The 22,744-nt window shown below is 37.6% G+C and overlaps 1 protein-coding gene across 3 annotated transcripts in view; it reads left to right on the top strand.

Moving 5' to 3' along the window:
• Positions 1 to 22,744, top strand: part of RB195_007331 (uncharacterized protein) — a gene marked incomplete at both ends in the record, with an annotated part of 65,436 nt that overhangs the window by 13,378 nt on the left and 29,314 nt on the right. For all 3 annotated transcript variants that reach the window (XM_064180893.1, XM_064180892.1, XM_064180894.1), the window contains 5 exons: positions 14,983 to 15,066; positions 16,462 to 16,527; positions 20,783 to 20,855; positions 20,986 to 21,085; positions 21,268 to 21,361. In XM_064180893.1, the coding sequence (XP_064037726.1) occupies positions 14,983 to 15,066; positions 16,462 to 16,527; positions 20,783 to 20,855; positions 20,986 to 21,085; positions 21,268 to 21,361 (417 nt within the window). The remainder of the gene's footprint in view (positions 1 to 14,982; positions 15,067 to 16,461; positions 16,528 to 20,782; positions 20,856 to 20,985; positions 21,086 to 21,267; positions 21,362 to 22,744) is intronic.

Here is a 22,744-nt window from a genome sequence, read left to right as displayed (position 1 = left end):
AACACCGTGGGAAAAGACATTTGTTCCTACGAGATACGTGAAGACGCGTCACTCTCGCACACGCGACGCATCCACAAGCGATCTGTTGAGAATCAATGGGGTCTCTTCGGCAACCTGTTCAAGTAAGACCAATGAATAGGTGATAAATAAAATAGTAATAAATAATGAACAACTAATAATAAACTACCAATAAAACTAATGATGAGGGAACCGGAGCGTGTTCAAGGATGGTACGTTCCAACGTGCCTCGTAGGAAGTAAAGCCATTCCCACGTCTTTTTCTTTCGCAACGATTAGGGGGCATTGAGCGGAGGCGCGCTCACACTCGCAATCTACACCATGAACTCTATATTTATTTTATATTCAACTCTATATTTGTTTTATATTTATTTAATATTTATTTAATATTTAATTTCATATTTTTATTCAACCCTCTCAGAGATTGCAACATCGTCAGTTTCGTAACACGTCGCCTTTAATACTGTCCCATTCACGTCTTTTGAGGAATTGTTGGTCAGAGAAGGTCAACGCAAAACAAACAAAATAATCTCAACAAACAACAAATAAACAATGTCTTATTCCATTAACATGTTTTATAGAAGTGATTTGATAATACAGATATTTTTGATGGGGCAACATTTTCAAATAACAATTTTTCAAGAAAAAAGGATAGTATGATGCATTAGTTCTGGATTTGTGCCAACAGTTGAGATGGAGTTTGTTCATAGTTATTTAGAAGCTTTCTTTTTTCGCTTGGTCCGTATATTTTTGGCGCTTTCTTTTCTTTTAAAAACTCCTCTTCTCTTCCTTTCTTTTCCTTCTTCTCTTCCTGTTCTTTTCTTTCCTTTTTTTTTCTTTTCTTTCACCTATAAAAAAACTCTACACTTCTTAAAGTTTTTACCGATAGGTGCTCCAGAATGTTCCGGAAAACAAAATTTCTACGCAACAGAACCCAAAAGAATTTTTTTTTCAGGAAAAGAGGACCGTACTCTTTGTTCAATTATTCATATAACAACTGTAATTTTATTGTAATGTTGATGTTACGTGATGATTTTTGTAAAATGGAAGTTTTGGTACCGTAAAAGTGCTTGAAGTGCTTTTTTCGTGTGTCGTGTCTTCAACATAACTTATCAGTGGTTGGGGGTTTTTGTTGTAATCGGTAGACCGAGATAAGGAGGACAAAGGGGAGAGGGAGGAGCGGGTGCAGTGAAGTTGGAAAAATCTCGAGAAAAAAAGAAATGAGAACTATCTCGTGGTACTGTAATATTCGTGTAGTACTTAGCACACTAATGGGATCTGCACTAGCGCTACATAGGACCAGGAACAGCCCTGCGCCAAGTAATAGGTGAATTTTCAACGTGACACTAATATGAGTACGTAGAGGTGGGTACTCGCCTAAACACACCATGGCCAGCAGCAGTAGTGTACGTAGTGTACGTTACGACGTTACGCCGACGTATCGTAAGCACTCTCGGGACTAAAGGCATCATCCCACGAATCTGATGGTGTACGGATTTCAGGTGGAGTATTCGTATACGGGATCGTAGATTCTGGAGAGAAGGGTGATTCCGTCCATTTCTTCCTAATTCCCGTAAAAAACGGCCCGGAAGATACGGCTTCGAGCGTTCCGGCGCGCTATTTTCTTCAAGGAGTTCGATTGGAGCGCGCCAGCCGCGTGCACGGAACCACCCCCTCTCCATAACCTACGATCCCGTATACGAATACTCCACCTGAAATCCGTACCACCTCAGATTCGTGAGGTGATGCCTCTGGGCAACGGCTCGTCCGCTCAGGTTCAGCTCCGCCTGCCTTTTCTCGTCCTCCTCCTCCTCCATCGCTGCTCTTCAAACCACGCACGAACGGACAGCGCGTAGCGGCGCCTGCGTCTCCGCCCGCCAATTTTCGCTTTCATCATTGCGCGCACGCAGTCATTGATTCTCGCTCTTTGTAGGACATCATCCAGCCGTTGTTGCCCGCCCGCCCCTCTCTCTGCTCTGCACCTGCTTTCTTGGTGGGAATTCGGGTGTCCAACACGTGTTCCACCTAATCTTACGAGGAATCGAGTTTTTTTTCGTCTCTACTACCTTAAAATTTAAATTCTACTACGCTTAGGATCGTATCCAGCCCAAATTCATTGTCAAGTAATAGTAATAGAGTGAAATTAGCCTTAATCTCCTTGTTATCTTTTTATATTTTCGTTCATTTATTTTGATCTATAATATTCCTATTATTATCTATTATTATTTCCTGTATCTACTATTATCCTGCGGATCATCTTCGGATTTAAATAAAACAAATAATAAAATAAATTTTAAGATCTACTCTCTTCCGAAACGCATTTTCCCGAACATTCGGGCTCAAGAACTACTTTAAACATGGAACAAAAACCACAAATCACGTCAATTTCATTGTTTTTTTAAATTTAATTTTAATTCTATAACTCCGGATTTCGTGACCGGATCCGCTACGCTTGATTTCGGACGCAACAAGACTTAATTCGATTTTGCTTTTTCACTTCAAATATGCAAATTTTTCTGCTCTGATTTTCAGTTCACGTCAATGTGGAATTTGTCGAAATATTTCGTTCGTGATTTCCGACTCCGAATTCATTGTGGTTGTTTTCGATCTGATTGAATTTTCGATTGTTTCGATCGCCTCTGATTTTTGATATCGTATTCCTCTGAAACTTAATTCTAAAGCAGATTTGCAACGTTCACATTTTCAATTTCACGGTGTCAGTTGGAGTTTGAGAAAAAAATTCGGAGGAATTCGAAGGAATTTCTATTTTGCGTTAACGTGTTCCATGTCCTGAGAACTTGCAACTCTGTGAGGGAAACCCGGAACTAAAAGTGAAGTGCGAAAGTGGTTGTTTTTTTCTTTTGGGAATTTTCTTGAAAAGAATTCCTGTAAAGAAAAGGAAGTCTATAACCGTGTAAAAACTTTTGGGCGGTTCATATACACATATGATCATCTCTATTTTCTCATCTTATCTCTCTATTTCTCTATTTTTAATTCGAGTTTTAATTTTAGTTTGAATTTTTATTTTTTAAAAGTAGATTTCAGCACTTAATTACATGAATAAGCATAAGCATAAATAAGGTAAATATATAAATAATAAACAACAAATATATAATATAAATGTAAATGTAAATATATAATATATATAAATACAAATAATGTACATAAATGTATGATCCTCGAATAGTGATATTACACTCTTCTTATTTTCTTGGTAACTACCCTTAAGGTAAGAGGATTCCTCTTCATATGCAGTGGGATTTGGAGCAGCTTAAGGAAAATCCGAAACAATCCAGCTTTTTTTTCTACTTTAACCCCTATCCTGCTTTTATGATATTTTTTAAGTACCATGAGGGTTGAGTTCAATTACGATCACCGTAGACCTCTCACAGATACCTTCAGGATAAACAAATACTGGCTAGTCGCTTGCACTCCCTTGTAAATATTGCTGTATGAGGGTCAAAAGGTTGGAAAATTGCCTGAGGGATAATAATAATAATAATAATAATAATAATAATAATAATAATAATAATAATAATAATAATAGTAATAATGATAATAATAATAATAATAATAATAATAATAATAATAATAATAATAAAAAAAAAAAAAAAAAAAAAAAAAAAAAAAAAAAAAAAAAAAAAATAATAAAAAAAATAAAATAATAAATAATAAATAAATAAAATAATAAAAAAAAAATAATAATAATAATAATAAAAAATAATAATAAATAAAAAATAATAAAAAATAATAATAATAATAATAATAATAAAAAAATAATAATAATAAAATAATAATAAATAATAATGAAATTGATAATAATAATAAGAATAATAAAATAATAATAATAATAATAATAATAATAATAAAATAATAATAATAATAATAATAATAATAATAATAATAATAATAAAAAATAATAATAATATAATAATAAAAAAAAAAAAAAAAAAAAAAAAAAAAAAAAAAAAAAAAAAATATAATAATAATAGTAATAATAGTAATAATAATCGGGAAACTGTGGAAAGATATGGCTGTAGATACATTTGTTCTACATTTGTTCCATCTGTTCTCTTCCTATTGTCCTTGTATCGTTTGTATCGCTATCGCCTATGCTTAAATTTAATTTTTAATTTTTTACATATTTTTTAAAATTATTTTTTCTTCCTGAAGTCACGGATGAAGCGCGAAGGCTCACGAAACGTCTTGGCGTGCGCGTTAGTTGTACACATCTGTTCACTTTTTTCCCCTTTGATCGAATCGATATTTCGAAAAGTTCATCATCCAGAATTTGGTCTTTTCTCGGTTGTTTGAGAGAATTGAACTTATCGTATCGATTCTGATCGAATTGAATCAATCGATTCCATTTCTGAATACGCGCACCGAGTCCCGTCAACACAATACTATTTTGCTCGGGCGAACGTTGTACGAACATTCTCATTCAGGAATATTCTCATAGTGTGTGTAATTCCTGAGTTCTCTGGATTAATAGTGCCGCATATGTGTGGGAAAAAGGGGCATATTCTATTGTTCCATTAATTTCCGTGTTGTACTACGTGAATCGTGGATTTTCTCGTAGATTTTCATGGAAGTCAGAGAATAGCGCGATTATTTTTCTTGTAAAGTAAAAATGTAAGTTGTAAATTTGTAATTCTTCTTGCATTAATTCTTGTAAAGTAAATAAATGAAAATGCTATTTTTTTTTCTTTAAGTTCATTGGGTTCAAATAGACTCCCGAAGTGATTTTCTCTTATCGGAACATTTTGCTCCCGTGAAGCGACGAGCTCGTCGTCTGCTACGTTTTTCTGCCCTCCGTTCCCTCCTCCTTCCTCTGCCCGTTCCGTTCCGTAGGCGCCCACCCGGCGCTGGGTGGGTGGGTGGTCGTCGTATCGTCGTGTAACGCATTCATTGTTCATTCAGCTGCTGTCCGTTCGGCTCTTGATTTAGTCCCCGGTACGGGTGTATAATCCTGGCACGCGTCCTTCTCCAGGGCTATTCTCTTCACGCGCCGCTCGATTACAATCCTACTATACCTATGCTTTCAATTTATCCCTCCAGAAAATTTCAGGAAATGATTGTAACTGCAACAGAAAGTTCTAGAACATTGCAGTGATCGATTGTTGCTATAACCGCTTTATTTTAATACTTTAGTTACCTTTATTAATTTAGTTACCTTAATACTACTAATACTTTAATACTTTAGTTATGTATCTTTTTTTAATACTTTAGTTTTTGTTACCGCTTCATTTTAATACTTTAGCCCTTGGGTCCGGTCCGTCCTACCTACAAAAAAAGCGGAAAAATCAAATCAGATCAAATTCTTTATCGTTCTCATTCGAGAGAGAGAGGAAGAGAAAGAAAGAAAGTGAGAAAGTCCAGAATAACATTTTTGGAAAGAGATCTTTAAAAAATATTTAATAAAATATAGTACTATTAAAATATTAAGTAATTAATATTAATATTAATTACTAAAATGGTGTGCTTAGAATCTATTTTCCTCGCTTTAGGAAAGGAGTGATTGAGGGCAATTTTTGTCGAGCACACCAGAAATCTATTGATGATCTATGATTGGTATTTTTCTGCATGGAACACCTGCAAATTCAGTATATTTTCTAATTAATAATTCGAATTTAATTCCTGTTTTGGTGTCTTTTTCTCAAATTTTGTTCTAATTTTGTTCTAATTCTAATATAAGCTCTAGCACCTTCTAACCTAATCGTATCGTTGTCTTTTTTCACCATTAGGCTACACTGTGCGGATTAGAATTTGATATGAATTTCTTCCCAGGAGTCACTCCTCGAGCCGTGAGAATCTTTTCGAAGATGTGTCTAAAATTGGCTGATTTCACACATTTCATAATTTCACACCTGTCTTTTCTGGTTCTGCGCTAACCGTTCTGATTGGAAAGTCGTTTCGCTGCATTTTCTTTTTTTCTTTTGTTTTTCCATTTATTCTGCACAGATTCAATTTTTGAGTGGCTGCTGGGAAGTTTCTCAGTCAGTCAAGTATATAGCTCATAATTTCCTTGAAATTGTTGACAATGTACTCTCTCTCTTTCTCATTTCTCTCCTCTCTCTTTCTCCTTTCTCTCTCTCCTCTTTCTCTTTGTGTGCAGGCAGTCGTTTATTAATCCTTGGAGTTTTGGGGAAAAGGAAAAAAGGATAACTAGAAAAAAAAACTATAACTGGCTAGTACTAGAAATTCAGGTAGGAAATAGGAAGGAAAAATATACACTTCTAATCTCCACCCTTCTGGATTTTTGTATGGATATGTGTACTCGAATAAATCTCTGAACATTGAATTATTTTTGCTCTGATCTCTTTGACTAAATAGATCTTTGAAATTCTTAGAAGCTGAAAAGAAAATTTCCCTTGAAATTTCTTATTTTAGTGCATTTTTGTAGTAGAAATTCAGCTATACCGTGAAAAGTAGGGATTGCTATGGAAAAAATTTGTAGTTTTAATTTTCATCTCCATCTGTGGATTTTCGAATGGATATATGTAATTAGGCAGATCTTTGAACTTTGAACCATTTTCGTCTCCATCTTTTTTCTGGGATTTTTTTTTTGGATTTTCAAACTGGTTTCCCTTACAATGGTGCATTTTTTTTCGGTACTGGGAGGTTTTTTTTATAATATACGAAGTTTTTATCTCCTGCGTAATTATGCGAAATCCCTAACGATCCTTCTTCCTGGTCGAATGGTTTTTCCAACCGCCCTTAGGTGATCTTCTGAAGGAGGATTGGTTGTGTTAGGATATTTCGGATGAAATATGGAAAGGCTTTTATTCATCTTTGTTTTTCGCATCTGTTCTTTTTTTGATGCGCTTTAGGAACCTACATTGGAACCTGATTGAAGAAAGGAATGAGGAGTGCATAAAAATTTGACCATTCTTGAATCTTGATGTAATTATTGCAGCTTGTCGTTTATCAAAATGAAGCAATCTTATGGGATAATGACTTGTTCTGGATGAGGCTTTTATTCCAGGGGACATGTTACAAAAAAATTCTACAAAAGTTCATACAAAACTTACAAAAGTTTCCAAATGCGACGGAGGCCACGGCTAGGTTGAAATAAATAAATAAATAAAGCAAAATAAAAGAATCGACATAAAAATAAAAAAATTATATGAATTAAATAAGTAGGCTGTAATAAAGAATAAAGAAAATCCGTACTAAAGAGTGTTAGTTTCTTGGGGCTCTTGCTTAAAGTAGAGAAGAGACCTCTTATTATCATTTTTTATTTAATCTTATTTGTTTTTTTTTTTTTTCACACCGCCTCCATCAGAGACTGGAAACTTCTGAACCTTTTGTAAGAACTTTTGTAGAACAATGAGTTTAAGGATAGTTTTGGAGACAAATCCAGAAACAGCTCCTCACGGCGCTACGTATCCCTTTGTCGAATTATATAGGTAACGAGCAGAATTGTTTTATGAATTCATCGTTCACTAAATTTACGTCACCACGTTTACGAACACCATCACATCGGGCGGTTCCCACGGTAACGAGTGGGGCAGAAGAAGGAAGATTTAATGACCTCCGTCTAGCTATAGCCCCAGCAGCAACAGCATCATCATCATCAGCAGCAGGTTCTATGCGTTCGTTTTAGGATCGTAAACACATCGTTTCACAGTTGTACGGTACGGTACGTACGTAACAGCACGTGCCTGCTGCTTTGTCGAATGACCGCGTCCAGGCTAAGCTGGACGAGACGAATTCGAGCATGTTAATGTAGTTGACGCCGCTGCCGCCACCGTCGCCGCCACCGTCGCCACCGCCACCGCCACCGAATGCCGTCAGACGTCGTACACGTCTGACTGTATGGCTCTAATCGAAATCGCACTGAAAATAATAGGCTTTCGAACCGGTTCCCCGGTAGAGTCTAAATCGCGTAGGGAATGTAGGAAACCGCACACATACACCGAAACTGTGGTATACACGTGTTGAGCCGTTGATTTTCTCTCGTTCACGTACTTGAGCGGTTTCCCGATTTTTCTTCTATAGTGTGTGGAAAGCGGAAAAGATATTGTTTAAGTGTAGAAATCGGACTAGTTCCAGTCTACAAATCTCTGGAAAGCTGTTCCAAAACTTAAAAATTAGCTTTTTTCCAAATTTTTACTCATTCACCGCGATTTTGTTTTGAAAGTACCGCTTTTTTAAGATCCAGTTTCTAAATGGAAATCCTTGTTTAGAAAACTTCCAGTCTGTAAATCTCTGCAAAACTGTTGTCTCTTAAAAATTGGTTTTTTTCCCATAATTTTTACACATTTACCGCAATTTTTTTGTTTTGAAAGTCTATAGTTTATGTTTATGTTTATTGTTTATGAAAGTTATTTTTTTAAAGTTTTTTTATGCTTATAGTTTATGAAAGTTCAGTTTCCAACTCGAAATCCTTAGGAAAAAAGAACACTGGCAAAAACGTTCCATTTTTCTTTGAGCTCATTTTGACGTTGAAAAAAAAATCCCGAAAATGAAATGACGTCGTTTAGTCGCAAGCGGAATTTTCTGATATTTCACTGTTTACAGCTCGACAAACTGTTGTTTTTGGTTTTAGTTCTAGTTTCCTCTTTTTGTAGAAATCTTCTCCCATTGGGAAGATTTTTATATAGAATGTGTAGAAGTTTTATTAGCTATTTTCCCTACTTAATAGCTTTGAAGCGACGAAATTTCAAAACAGACGGACATCTCTTCAAAAACATTAAAAAAAAGATTGGGAAGTTTTCCCCGAGACGTTGTCCCTGGGAGCTAATGATTGTGAATGGCTTATTTATTGTTATTTATATGTATTATATTTATTCAGTTATTATTTATTTGTATTAGCGAACTATTTCGGTTATTATTTATTTGTATTATTTTATTGTCTATTGGTTTATTGTTTACAGATTTGTTCGATTGTTGAGTTATTCAATTCTCAAATTAGTAACAGCATTCTGAGTTTCGAACCTATTCTTCTAGAAGTATAAAAATAAAAAATTCAAACCAATAAAAATTATAGGAATATATACTCTATGACAGATTCACTAGTTATAAACTGATTAAAAATATCCGTTCAGTCAAAATCTCTTTTCATTTTACAATTATTCTAAGATAAGAGAACGGATCCAAAGTGCAGTGATAAGAGGTTCTGTTCTATGTCTACGAGGTGGATGGTTCGACACCCTCTATGACCAACAAAACCTTTATTCTCCCTGATGTCGATAATCTGGTACTAAAAATGCTCCTGTTCCATTAGTGGCACTCTTCACCTTCAAGGTGAAGTCATTAGTTCTCTCCCTGCGCATGTGTTTTAACGAAAATGATGAGTCCCCATCCATACACATTGTAACCCTGTTAATTTTTCGGAGAGTTTTGAGAAAATATTTTTGTTTCCCCAGAAATGTGCGCACGGTTTACTTCTACAGTTCTTTTCTATTGCAGTTGATATATCTTGGTGATATGTTCCTTCAACTAAGTGCTCAGTTCGTTTGATGACCGCTGTCTCTTCCCCGCTGTGCGAATCCGTCAGTTTTTAGGTCATAGTCGTACAGCACAGTGTTCAACTCTGCTCGATGAGGACAAATGACTAGTTGGCTAACTGGGTCATTTCTGCCCGCGTCTGCGCGAGTTACGCAAAAAACTCTCGCTAATGATCCGGTTTTTCGGTGGCCATTTCTGGGCACGTTCGTGTGCGTTGTGCATTAGTCGATTCGATCGCCAGTTGTTGCTGTTGTTTTGATTTTTATCGTTTGTCATCCTCTAATTCATTGCACTTAGAGTAATTATCCTGATTAGTGCGTCTCTTGATTCTGAAGGAGCACCTGGAACGGCACTAATGTGCCTACGCTTCCTATGGAAAGCGGCCTTTGATGATCTAAGCTAAGAAGATCAAATCCGACATCGCAGCTTTGTTCACTGAACCACTCTTTAGGCAACGCATGGAATAAGACAACGTGCGAGTGAAATTTGACGGTCACCAACCTTACCTTGTCCATGATAATGTTCAGATAACACCAAGCATAACGAGCATAAGCATAACATCGACAAAGGAGAACGAATGCTGGCTGAATTTGATAGTAAGCGTTGAAGGATCAATCTTCAGGCGAATGTGGACAGGACGAGTTCGGAAGAAGGAATGAGTTTCTGATGTTCCGTCCAAGTCCAGCGATGCGAATATATCTGAGTACCAACATCACCTCGTTGACGTCACCGTAGTTGCTGTTTTACCCTAAGTTCCTGGAACCTAAGCTCCTGCAATGAACAGCATACTTTGGTGCATTTGTTCATCCATCTGTTTCCTTTCCCATAGTCCTCATTCCTTAAATACTACAGGCGAAATGACGAGAACGAAGATATCCGAATGCACCAGCTATGTTTTATCTGGGTCGTTTTATCTCGGAGATCAACATGAAGAACAACCTGATCCTCCTGGTTGGGCAGGAGGAAGCGAACGGCTATAAGAACATCGGGAATGTAAGGGAGAACATTCGGCTCCGTGCTCATCTCTTTAACTCCGGCGTTCTTTGCCTGTTTTACCTATGCTTCAGAAACTTGGGCACTTTGCAAGAAGAAGGAAAATGCGGTCAGCTTCATTGAACGCTCAGTCTGAAAAGTGATGCTAAATGTACTCCGCTTTAAACAAGTGAGGGACGGGATTCGAAGTTCTGCCCTACGTCAAGAAATAGAGACGCTGCCGCATTTGCCAAGAAACGTAAAATAACGTGTGCCAGACACGTGATGGGTTCAGTGGTAACCGTTGGACCACTGCCGTGAGCGACTGGATACCACCAGATATTAACCGCAGTACACGAAAACTGCCAATACAATGGTCACATTTCGTGGCGACGCCTTTTAAGGAGAAATTTGACGTTGTTCGTGTACCTCACGAAGCTACAAACCACTCGGCAACCCTTGCTCGCAGTAGGGGCACTTATTTGGGAGAATTACTGGTGACTGCTCGATCAATTCGAAGAAAAACGGGAGTTAAAGTGACCAAGATGCAGCCTTGCATCTTCGATTTTTTTTAGACTAAAAGCTCAAAGATTAGACTTATTTCCGTCAGACATTGAAGTTTACATAAGGATAAAGTAAAGGATAAGGTCTCTGGCGTATCAATCCACTTGGAATGCGCCAAAGCGTCTTACTGAAGTTCGTAACCATTGAGGTTTTGGAATGCGTTTTGGCGTATACAATGACTTGTGGGGGCCAACGGATGTGTTAATCCAGTGTTTTTGTCTTCTGAAGACAATTCTGATACAAATTTATGGACCCCGGAGGGATGAAAGGACTGGTTGGCACTGACGCGATTTCGAACTATCGACCGTGCGGCCACAGCGAACCTTTTATCGACCGCGCTACATCCGCCATAAGCATATATAAGGAGCAACGGTAAAATGGTGGTAGGTAGTAGAACATAAGAAGTCAGTGGTAGTACAACACTGGCTAGTTTTAATATTTAATTAATTTTAGTTTCAATATCTCTGGGATCGATAAATTTGCGGAAAGCTTTTCTGGATGATAACTTTGATTTCGTACATCGTTTGTCCATGAATTTTGCAAGTCTTGCGTGGACGTTCATAAGTCCTCACGATTCTGAGTTGAAGTGGAGCGCATTTTCCCATCTCAAAACAATTCCACAGCTCCAAGTGCTCTTCCCTCTGTGCTGAATTTTTCTATTTTCTTGCCACAGAAGACTCCAGGAACAATTTTGCAACCGTGAATCAAGTCTCCTTCACAAATTTCATCATCCAGACATCAAGTTTCGTTAGATGTACAAGGGCAACCTTAGTGTTGTCCTTTTATGTCTTGTTTCTTGCTTCGTTACAATTTTTATCAGCTTTGTTTCTGTTGTGGCAACAAAACTGCAGTGTTTTCACTACCATTCTCGTAATTAATTACATTTTCTGATGGTGCTATTGAATTGAATGGAAAAGCACTGCTTTACCTTTATCCTATCTTATCTTTTACTTTTTGCTCCGTGTTTCATCCAGAGTTTAACTTAATTGAATTTTGAGCAGAAAAAATTTAAGTTTTTCCATTTACTGAAGAAAATGTGCGATTATGCAAGAAATATTTATAAATAAATAATAATAATAATATAATATAGTATAATAATAATATAATTTATAATATATATAAAGCTGTATTTTGTTTTTGTTCACAAATCCTCTTACCTATTTCTCCTCGCGTTACTCATTCTCACGCTAAGATATTTCAAGTTCTTCAAAATAGAAAATTAAAGTGTTTTAGTTTACGAAAATAAAAATGTTATTCAAACTTCTTCAAGACAATCCTTAGATGTATTTATTTGTGAAAAAATAAACGAGTATTATTTCTGGGAAATAATCCAGTAGAAATACAGTGGAAGTTAGAGCGCATTTTGATGAAGTGTTTCTCAAACGTGTTTCCCCGGCGCCCCGTCCAATAGCCTCCGCTCCTTAACCTCAAACTTCATCGATCCGCACCGCTCCGGTTCGATTCTCACCTCATGTGTACATCGAGTCCATAGCAGCACGAACTGGATTTGAAATCGCTAATCTTTTTCTTTTTTCTTTCTTTTTCTACTCGTCTTTTTTTCCACTCACAGAACTACGAAGGAGCCATCACGCACTGATTTTTCCCAGGTATTTCTGGCGTTTCATGGATGTTCTGGTGTTACCTTCTGCCTAGGTGATCCTTTAACTTCAGGACTTGACATTCCATCCTTGACGTAGCGTTGCCGCTGCAGAACAACAACATCGTTTTTTTTCCGCGCGTGCTACGCATCCAGTTATACGTGCCTATATATGCTGCACAGCGACGATCGGACATAGATATTCATTCATGCGCATTACGATGCCGAAGTGTTTTTTTTTGTTCGTCGTCCACCGCCACAGCAGCAGCAGCTCGCTCTCTTCCTTGTTTCATTCTGGAATTCGAGAATTTCAACAGACACTTTCCGCAGCACGAGTTTTTCTTTTTTCCTCCAAGGTCGTGTTCAGGAGAACGTGCTAATTCTCGAGATAATTCGCGGTATCATCCGTTCTGTTCGTCTCGCATCGGTGCATCGATGGTCACGTCTTGGATGTCTCGGTTCCGCTAGAAGAAGGAAAAAAAGCAACATTAAACTTTTACTTCCCGGGAAAAATAAATGGTTCTGCTTTCCGGGGTGGTGCTTAGAAGTACAGTACATCCTTTTTTCCTGGGTGCTACCATTTAAACCATACCACATTTATCTTTCTTCTATGCTACCATATCACCCGGGTTGGTGGTTTCACCGGTGCCCCCGCCCATACGTGCGGGTACATTTCCACATCCGTACCTTTTTTCTCCGAGAATCTCGATTTTCTCGATAAGTAAATCTGTAAAGGACATGTGGTTGGTAGGTTTTTACAGGGACGTCTCTCTTTACTCTTCACTCCGTCTACCTGCTATGTCCTCGAACCGTTTTTTTTTTGTCATCACATTAAGAGCAACCTTAGGTGATTACCTCTTCATAGTGTCAGGTACTCGAACGTTTTTCTCGCTCACTCTCTCTCTTACTCTGTCTGCTAAACCAGATTCTCTGCTGGGAAACAGTTTTCAAGTGTGTGTGTGTGTGTATGGGCTGAACACTGAACATGTCATTGTCGTTTATTCTCTCGAAGTTTCTCTGGAAGTTCCCAACTTCCAGGGAGGAAAAGAAAAAAGACATTTTTTCTAAGCCGGACATCATTTAAGATCAGTGTCGGATAAGTGTTGGTCAGTCGAGTCGAAGATTTTATCTTCGAACACGTGAACTAGTTCTTTTTTTTCAGGAGAAGCTAGTCACTCCTAATTGTCCTAATTGATGGTCACAACAAATCCAGGAGCGTCTGACTCTCGGCGAGTGCATGTGACATAATTTTGGCTGATTCTACACTGTAGAATTGGTAATTGACAGTTACTGCCAAAATTCTTCGTTGCCTTGGTCCAAGCTTTCTGCTCGAGCGATCCTTTTTAACTGCAACCGGGGGACTGAAATTGATAGTAGCGCACCAAGTTGGCGCCGTTTTTACTTGTTCTTAGTCATCACGTTTGTTCCCATGTCGAAACAAGCTAATCACAGCCGCTTTTTCATTCATCTCATCGGTCCGTTGATTCATTCACTCATTCATTCATTCGTTCATTCATTCATCCGTTCACCCATTCATTGATTTATTATTTGATGCATTATCCACTCATTCATTCACTAATTCATCTATTCATTTGTTCATTCGTTCGTTTATTCATTCATTCGTTTACCCATTCATTCGTTTACTCACTCGCTCATTTATTCACTCACTTATTCAATCACTCAACCATTCATTCACTCACTTATTCATCCACCGATTCATTCATTCATTCATTCATTCGTTTGTTCATTCGTTCATTTATTACTTCATGTGGTCGTTAACCCATTCATTCATTCATTCATTCATTCATTTACTCATCCACTCACTCATTCATTCACCCATTCATTCATCCATTCACTCTCAATCATTCATTCATTCATTCATTTACTCATCCACTCACTCATTCATGCACCCATTCATTCATCCATTCACTCTCAATCATTCATTAATCTTTCGATGTAAATTGATAGATTCAGCACATATGACAACTATTGATGTGTTTGAGTACTAAATTACCTAGACCGGAATTCTACACGGAACTAATAATAAATAGATAGAAATAAGTAAATAAATAAAATAAAACTGCTAACCTCAATGAATTTGTTTGTGTAAGCAGAAAATTGTGTCGTTGGATCATCGAGAAGGCTTATTCAAGGCGTATCTGGCTCTAGAACTTTCTGCATAAAATGACGTTATTTTCGGAAAAAAAGCCTCTGAGATTTTTCCGGAGATTCGTTTCTCTTCCGAAGAGTCGTCTTTTCGAACCTATTTTCGTTAGGATTTCACTTTAGCAGATCGATAGCACGAACATAATCTCGAGTTTTTTTCTTCTTTTTTTTCCAAAGCTTTCGGCGAAATGAACTCTAATGTTAATTTTTCAGATGAACCGCAAAGTGACTGCTTGTGGTTTTCTCTACGTAGCTCCGCCAAACCTCGATTTTTCATTACAGTCACATTCAGCGAAGGTAGGGATGTATTTAGTTTTTTTGTTTGAGGTTCTGTTTTTAAATCTTCGAAAGCTTTTCTCGGAATTCGTTTTTTTTTCTTAATGAACTTTTTTATTTCATTTCCTTTCTCCTTCGGAGTTAGGATAGTTTTGTAAACATCCGGAGCCACCAGGAATATGATTACTCTACACTTTTAATTCCTGATTCGATTTATTTCTCCAGGAATCAAGATTATTTTCCAAGAGAAAGTGATCGCTTTGTGTTTTTTTCTTGAGTATCTCTTTTATATAGGTGTGCATTAAAGTCAATATCTTCTCGGATAAAAATTTATGGAACTAAGTGAAATAAATGATTTTCCCCTTCCTAGGAAGTTGGGTTGACTTCCCTTCCCAGAACCTCCTAGGTCCATGCAAAGAGTTCTGCTTTTTATTGCATCGCAAAAAATTGTGGACATAGCAAATTTCTCCCTGCAAGTTCTCGATTTCCTCATTCTTGATACTGACTTGATCCAGATTAGTTTTTCAATTTTTTTAGTTCAAACATTCTAATTCTTCGAATAGTTTTCTTCCGTGGGATTTCAGTTTAATACCGAATACTGCAATAAAATTTCTTTTTTTTTTGTATGGTTATGAATTTTTCTGTGAACACCGAGTTTTGTGAAAGATCACAAGTTTTAGGCAAAAAAAAAATCTTGTTCAGCGCAAAGAAAACTTGACAATTTATTGGAGTGAAGTAGATTTCGTGGATTGGTCACCGGGATTTTGACGGGAAATCACAAACTAAGATATCTGATCTGAACATAATTCATCTGATCTGTACCTATTTCACTTGGTTCCATAAATTTTCATCTGAGAAGATGTTGACTTTAATGTAAACTTATATAAAGGAGATAATCACCGAAATATTTTTTTCGAAGAAAAATGATAGAAATAAAAGGCGGCGAAGCAATCACTTTCTCTGGGGAAAATCTTGATTCTTAGAAGAATATCAAAGTTCCTGAATACATAACTTCATGTATGATAGCTAAGATTACCATTTAATTTATTTTATTTATTTATTTAATTAAATCTATTTTGTTTATTTACTCAATAAAAATGTAGAGCAAAATCTTATCTTCCTGGTGGTCTCGGATGTTTAAAAAAATTTATCCTAACGAAGGAGGAAGGGAAAAAAGTTTCAAGTCTATCTCTATCTATTTTGTCTTCTCTTTCTTTCAATTTTTTTTTCGAAGAAAAATTGGGTGATGATGGTAAAGTGTTTGATATATGAGGTATATTTGTATATATATTTTACATTTTATATGTATATATTTCATTTGACTTCATTTTTTTCCCATTTTTTCTTCATTTTTTCGCTTTTATTCCTCTTTGTTTTCCATAGAATCCCCCTTTCACATTCCCTGACATATTTCAGCGATGGCAACGGCGATGGTTCACTCTCTTCGATTCGGGCGAGCTCACATGGGCGCTGGACAACAACGTAAGTGAAGAAGGCGCGCGATCCGCGCGGCGGCCACTTTTTCCGAGGTCGCCGCCGGCGTTTTTGCTGCGCATTCAGGAGAGCCTTCCGCGCGCGGCCCGTGGCCGAACAACCTCCTTCCATACTGTAATGTATCGGTGTATTGGGGATGTAGTTCTGTACGAGTTACGGTGAAGTTCCAGGAATTATTTGAGACGAAAACAGGTCTCCATTCCTCGACATTAGGAGTATTTCTAGTCTTGGCCCTGCAAAGAGTAAAGATCCACCATGAACCAATTGTTATCTAAAGGATAAGGTATGGATGAAGTGTGTCTGGCGTTAAATCAATCCGCTTAGGACCGCTCACCGCGTTCATAACTTCAATTCAGAATCGTTTGAGGTTTACGAACGTGTGTCTAGCCTATGCAATGAGTTCCGAGGGTTAGCCGATGTATCAAGGCAGTGTTTTTTTTTAAATTCTATTCTTCAAGTCAGTATTTTTTAAATTCTAGTCTATTTCTTTTAAATTCTTAATTTTCTTTTATTTTATCGTCGACCCTGATGATCGTAAAGAGGTGTGGTATACAATGTGGTTCGCTGTTACGGTTATTTCGGTGGTATAACTACTTGTATCGTCCACGAGTGCGGCTCGGGCAAGTTTGACACCAATTTATCGACCCCGAAGGGATGAAACTCTTGGTTGTCACTGGCTCGATTTCGAACCATCAATCAGACCATGTGCAGACGTAGCGGAACCTCTTACCGACTGCGCTACACCCGTCTCTTGCCTCTTCTTATCTGGAGATATTTTTTTAGGGGTTTTTTAGGAGTATTATTGTCGCAGTTATGGCAGATTTGAACGGAGTTCACCAACGTTCTTCAGGTGATCACAATCAAAGTCTCTTTCATTCCTTACTGACGTACGGAGCTGTTTCGTAGGACAAATTCGTAGGACAGTTCAGGTGGTTTCCCAAATTTAGTATCAGGTTTTCCCATGCGTTACTCGATGAAGCGTCCGGGAAGGTTCCGGAACATCTGTGCGTCGTGTCTCACAGTTAAAAGTCGCAGTTATGGCAGATTTGCGGTGCGTCGCCGTGTTCGCGGAACTGGTTAGTGCAGAATTGTCAATCACGGATGGAACTGTACAACGAAAAGACTGTTGTGTTTTATAGTCACATTTAGAGGGTTTTTCAGAGATTTTATGTAGCCCCAGCTCATCCAGTTGTAGTTTTCCTCGATGAAATCAACTTATTTGACTTAATCGTCGTGGTGGTACTATCGCCTGAGACGGTTTTACGCATCTTCCCGAGAGGAGTGTCGTCCTAGAACATAGCTCTCCGCAATCCGCTGGATCTAGAGCGAGAGCTTGTACAGAATCCATTCATTCGCGAGTTTTTTTTTCCAGAGTTTGCGCACTGGTTCATAGTCCGCGAAATATTGCGTCTGGCGTGAACTGCCTATCGACATCAAATGGCCCGTGCGCCTTTACGTCGGTAGTGCCCGCAAGTTAAGCGTAACGAAACGGAGTGTCGTTACCAAAAATTCCATAATTATTTTAGGTATTTACTTGTTTGAGTTGGTTCTATAAATATTGAGTGCATTTTAAAATTCAAAGACCGGGTAAAGTATTGGCATAAATAAGTCAATAATAAATAAAAAATAATAATAATTTGTCGCGTTGTGCACTTTCTATGACCAGACCACAAGCTTTTACAAATTGCTTTTTAAAGAGATAAAGAAAGGAAGAGGAAGAAGAATAAGCTGCGTTCTTTGCCGCTTCGTTTCGAAAAATTGTGCCTTTCTGCCGACCTCGTGATCTCGTTTCCCGCCCCTTCCTCAAAGTCAGGTCTCAGGTCTCCAGAAGCACGTTCGAGCTATCAGATCACTCTTAGCTTGTCTAGCCACCTCGAGGGTGGGACCCAGTGACAAGCATGGGTCTACTTATATTTTTCACAGTTCAGTTGGGTTGGGGATTGGCAGTATGCTGGACCATAGCACATTTTTTCAATATCTGAATAACTTCCGACATTTTACTTTACGTGTTACATAGCTCCTAGAGCCTGCCGTTAAATGTCTGGTTACATTTAGTACAGGCAAGGTCACCGTAACTAGACAGCAATCACAGTCGTGTACGTGGCCTCCATCACTGAACAATAATCACACATGTAGTTCTGCCGAGTCGCTCCTGTAAACAAGATAGGCGTTAGATCTCAGGATGGGGTCCTAAAGGGCATCAGCCACGAATGTGGAGTGGTACGGATTTCCGGTGGAGTATTCGTATACGGGGTCGTAGATTATGGAGGGGAGGGTAATTCCGTTCATTTCTTCCTAATTACATTAAAAAACGGCCTGGAAGATACGGCTTCGAGCGTTCCGGCGCGCTATTTTCTACAAAGAGTTCGATTGGAGCGCGCCAGCCGTGTGCACGCGCCGCATCTTACAGCAATTAAGAAGAAATGGACGGAATCACACCCATATCCATAATCTACTATTCCGTATACGAATACTCCACCTGAAATCCGTACCACCTCAGATTCGTGGGGTGATGCCTTTAATCCTTCCCGGATCTTTATAGACTGTTTACTGTCCATTCGATGGGATAAATAACTTTAAAAAGTGTTTTGAAATACTGTTAATATTGTGGCTCGAAACAGGTGTAAAGAAAACCGAGGATCGCCATAGCAACCGTCTTCGAGGTGCAGTTTAAATCTAAAATTTAAAATTTAAATTTAAAGCAGGAAGACGATTTGTGCAATTCTCATTGAATATTAATCATACTTCTAATTTTTGCACGGTTCAAATAATTAATGACTCTGATGTGTTAATAATCTTTATTCGATGTAACCAGCACTTACATTTTTTGATTTTTCGATATTTTTCGGACAATGTTCGTGAAGTAACATTCTATTGTCATCATTTTTTATCCGTTTTTTTCCAAACATTTTCGTAGTGATAACAAGAGTGACAGCAAAAATGCTAACATATGGTCCGATTCGAGGAATTGAATGGGATGAGAGACATTCGAAATCTGGAAGTTGTGTGGCGGCACTGGTTCGAGGCCTGAGATTCTGGAAGGCTCTGTAAAGTGTTAATTGCGGTAGCTGTATGTCTAAAACAATAACATTTTTGGTTGGAAAAAATTACTTTATTTTGTCGTTCTTTTTTTTTTGGTAGGCAGGATGAACATATACTTTTTTCTTCGGGAAGTAGTAAGAGAATTAAGTGATGGCTATGGAAAATATGAGCTGAAATAAGGCGAAAAGGGAGGTTATTGGGATTAGTCTCATATTCGAACTTCTTCTAATTTAAAAAAAAATGCTCCTTCTTTCCTCGCATGTGCAAAACACCACTCATAGGGAAAATAACCTCAGCAATTAATGGATCTGATCTATTTCCTACTTCTTCCTAGTGATCTTTAACATCAAAAACAGAGCATTAAAAAGAAAGTTTTTGTTCTTTTAATAGGTAAAATGTGTAATTATTCTGTATGTGCTAAGACCATAACAATTGTGCAATGAAAATGCAATGATCATATTGCAACATTTTTAAAAAAAATTGTAATTCCATTAGAACTAACCCCTTAGTTTCTTCATTATTGTGTTATTTTCATCTATGGATCCTCTCTACGAATGTTTCTTTCGTGTACTTTTCAGGTATTTTATTCGCCTATCAAAATTCATGGGTCCGGGTGTAGGTCAGCCTATAGGAGATGAGACTGTTACTGCATAATCCATCGATGGATCGGAAACTCTCTGGTGCCAACTAGGCTTTTTAGCCCCAGTTACTTGCTAAAAGCACAATTCTTGTGTCATCTACTATTCGCTACTTTAAAAAAGAATATTTAGTTGAAATCTCAGAAAATAGGGGCGGTTGTAGCGCTGTCGGTAAGAGATTCCGCTGTTTCTCTACGATTGATCGGAGGTTCGAGTCCGTCCCAGTGCCAACTAAGCCTTTCATCTCTCCGGAGTCGATAAATTGGTACCAGACTCGACTGGGAGGGAAAAAGCAGTGACTTGATACGTAGGCTGTCCCCCGCGAGTCATTTTATAGCGCAGTTACACGCTCGTAAACCTCAAACGATTCTGAATTTAAGTGAACGCGTTGGCTCATCCCAAGCGGATTGATACGCCTGGGACCTTAACCATTGTCCTTCTGCCAAACTCCCCAATTTTGGTATTTTTCGGAATTATCATAGACGTTTCAAAATAACACATTCCATTCGGATCTCTGCGAAGCGTGCGTTTCCATTCCACCCCTCAAAAAAATTCTCTTTCAGCCGGATACAGTCCCTCAGTTGACCATCGACATGACTAGATGTCATCGTGTTTGTGAGGCTGATTCCATAACAGGTGAATTTTATATTTGATTTTTTTTTTGGAATTTTTCACTTTTCTTTTCGTATTGAATACGTCACAGAGTTTATACTCTCTTTGTCGCTTGTATTTAATTCTTTAAGTTTTCTATTAAAAGAATTCACAGGAAACTCACATTCGATTCTAATGGCGTTTAAAACCGACGGCGACAGTACACAACCTTCGATTGTCTACGTAAAAGCGGACACAACGGACGAAATACGCTGGTACGTGTACGCGCGGAAAAACGCCGCCGCCGCCGCCGCCGTTTCGTTTCGGCTTCTTCGAGCGATTCGACGGATCGCGAGGATTATTGAATCCTCGATCCTTCTGTTCGATTCGCTGCTGCGTTCCAACACCAACGTTCCTCTCATTTCGCTCCCTGGTGTTTAGAAACTGTAACTTGCAGGTGGCAAAATCTGCTTAATATGTATGCGAAACAGAATTCGATTCAAGTACGACCAAGGCGACAAATTACCGACGAGAAGTATGAACCGATAGCGGTGTGTTTTCTTTTTTTCTTAGGTTTAATGTTAATAATGTGTTGTAATGTTAATTTCACTTTATTTCACTTCATTTTAACCTTAATTTAACTCTGTGTTTTAATTTAAATTCATATTCCTCTACTCAATCGACCATATTCTTCTGCTTCATTGAGCTCTTAGACGGATCAGCTTCAGATCTGAATCTCTTGACCTACTTACACCCTAGAACCTTTTCTTTTTCTTCTTATTATTTTACTATTTTTTATATTAGATTTATTATATTCTTGTATAACTTCATCACTAATTTAGTCATTCTGTATAATTCTATGCTCTATTTTATTTTTTTAACTTTATGTTCTCTTTATTTACTTTTACTTTATTCTATATTCTATTCTCTTTCATGCATATTTAGTATCATTTATATTTTTCCTTTCATTTACTTTTTTTTAAAGACTTATCCCAACTACCATTTTATGTGACATTTATGTTATATGAATATTTATTTATATTAATTTTTCTTTACTTCATACTTAAACTTATTTAATACTTTCTAAAAGAATCTTTCACATTATCGTTGAGCACTTACCCGTTTTTTTTTTCTTTCACCTCATTAGCTGTTTTTAATTCTATTTTATCATTTTCCCTGACGATAACAATTTTACTTTTTTGAGTAGGATCGGTTCATCCCACAAATAATTCTAAATCCTATATTTCCTTTATTTTTCAATATTGATGTGAACGAAAGTTTTTTCCTTGAAATTTAAGGTATGTTCTTTCTTGAATTTTTGAGAGACGATCTCAATACCTCTTTTCAATCAAAATTCCAAATCCTTCCTGCCCTAGGACTTTATTTCATGGAATTTAGAAAACCACGTTATTTATGGGATCTGCAGGTATTTTCGAATGGAAAAGAAATAGAAACTTTTTAATTTTTATTATTCTTTTTAATTCTTAATTATTCTTTATTAAATTATTCCTTTAATTTTTTGCTCCTTCTTACTTCTCCCTTTCTCATCTTACAACTTCAAAACAAACTTTATGCGATTTTATCTGCCATTCACCACCGATATCGATTTTATGTCGTGATCTTAAAGGCACCACCCTACGAATCTGAGGTGCTGCGGATTTCAGGTGGAGTATTCGTATACGTGATAGTAGATTATGGAGAGGAGGGTGATTCCGTTCATTTCTTCCTAACTGCCGTAAAAACCGCCCAGGAAGATGCGGCGCGTGCACACGGCTGGCGCGCTCCAATCGAACTATTTGTAGAGAATAGCGCGCCGGAACGCTCGAAGCCGTATCTTCCGGGCCGTTTTTACGGGAATTAGGAAAAATGGACGGAATCACCCTTCTCTCCATAATCTACGATCCCGTATACGAATGCTCGTCCTGAAATTCGTA

Source organism: Necator americanus, chromosome I, assembly GCF_031761385.1.
Source record: "Necator americanus strain Aroian chromosome I, whole genome shotgun sequence".
NCBI lineage: Eukaryota > Metazoa > Nematoda > Chromadorea > Rhabditida > Ancylostomatidae > Necator > Necator americanus.
The sequence above is the reverse complement of the archived record's forward strand: the minus strand, read 5'-3'. Positions and strand labels throughout refer to the sequence as shown.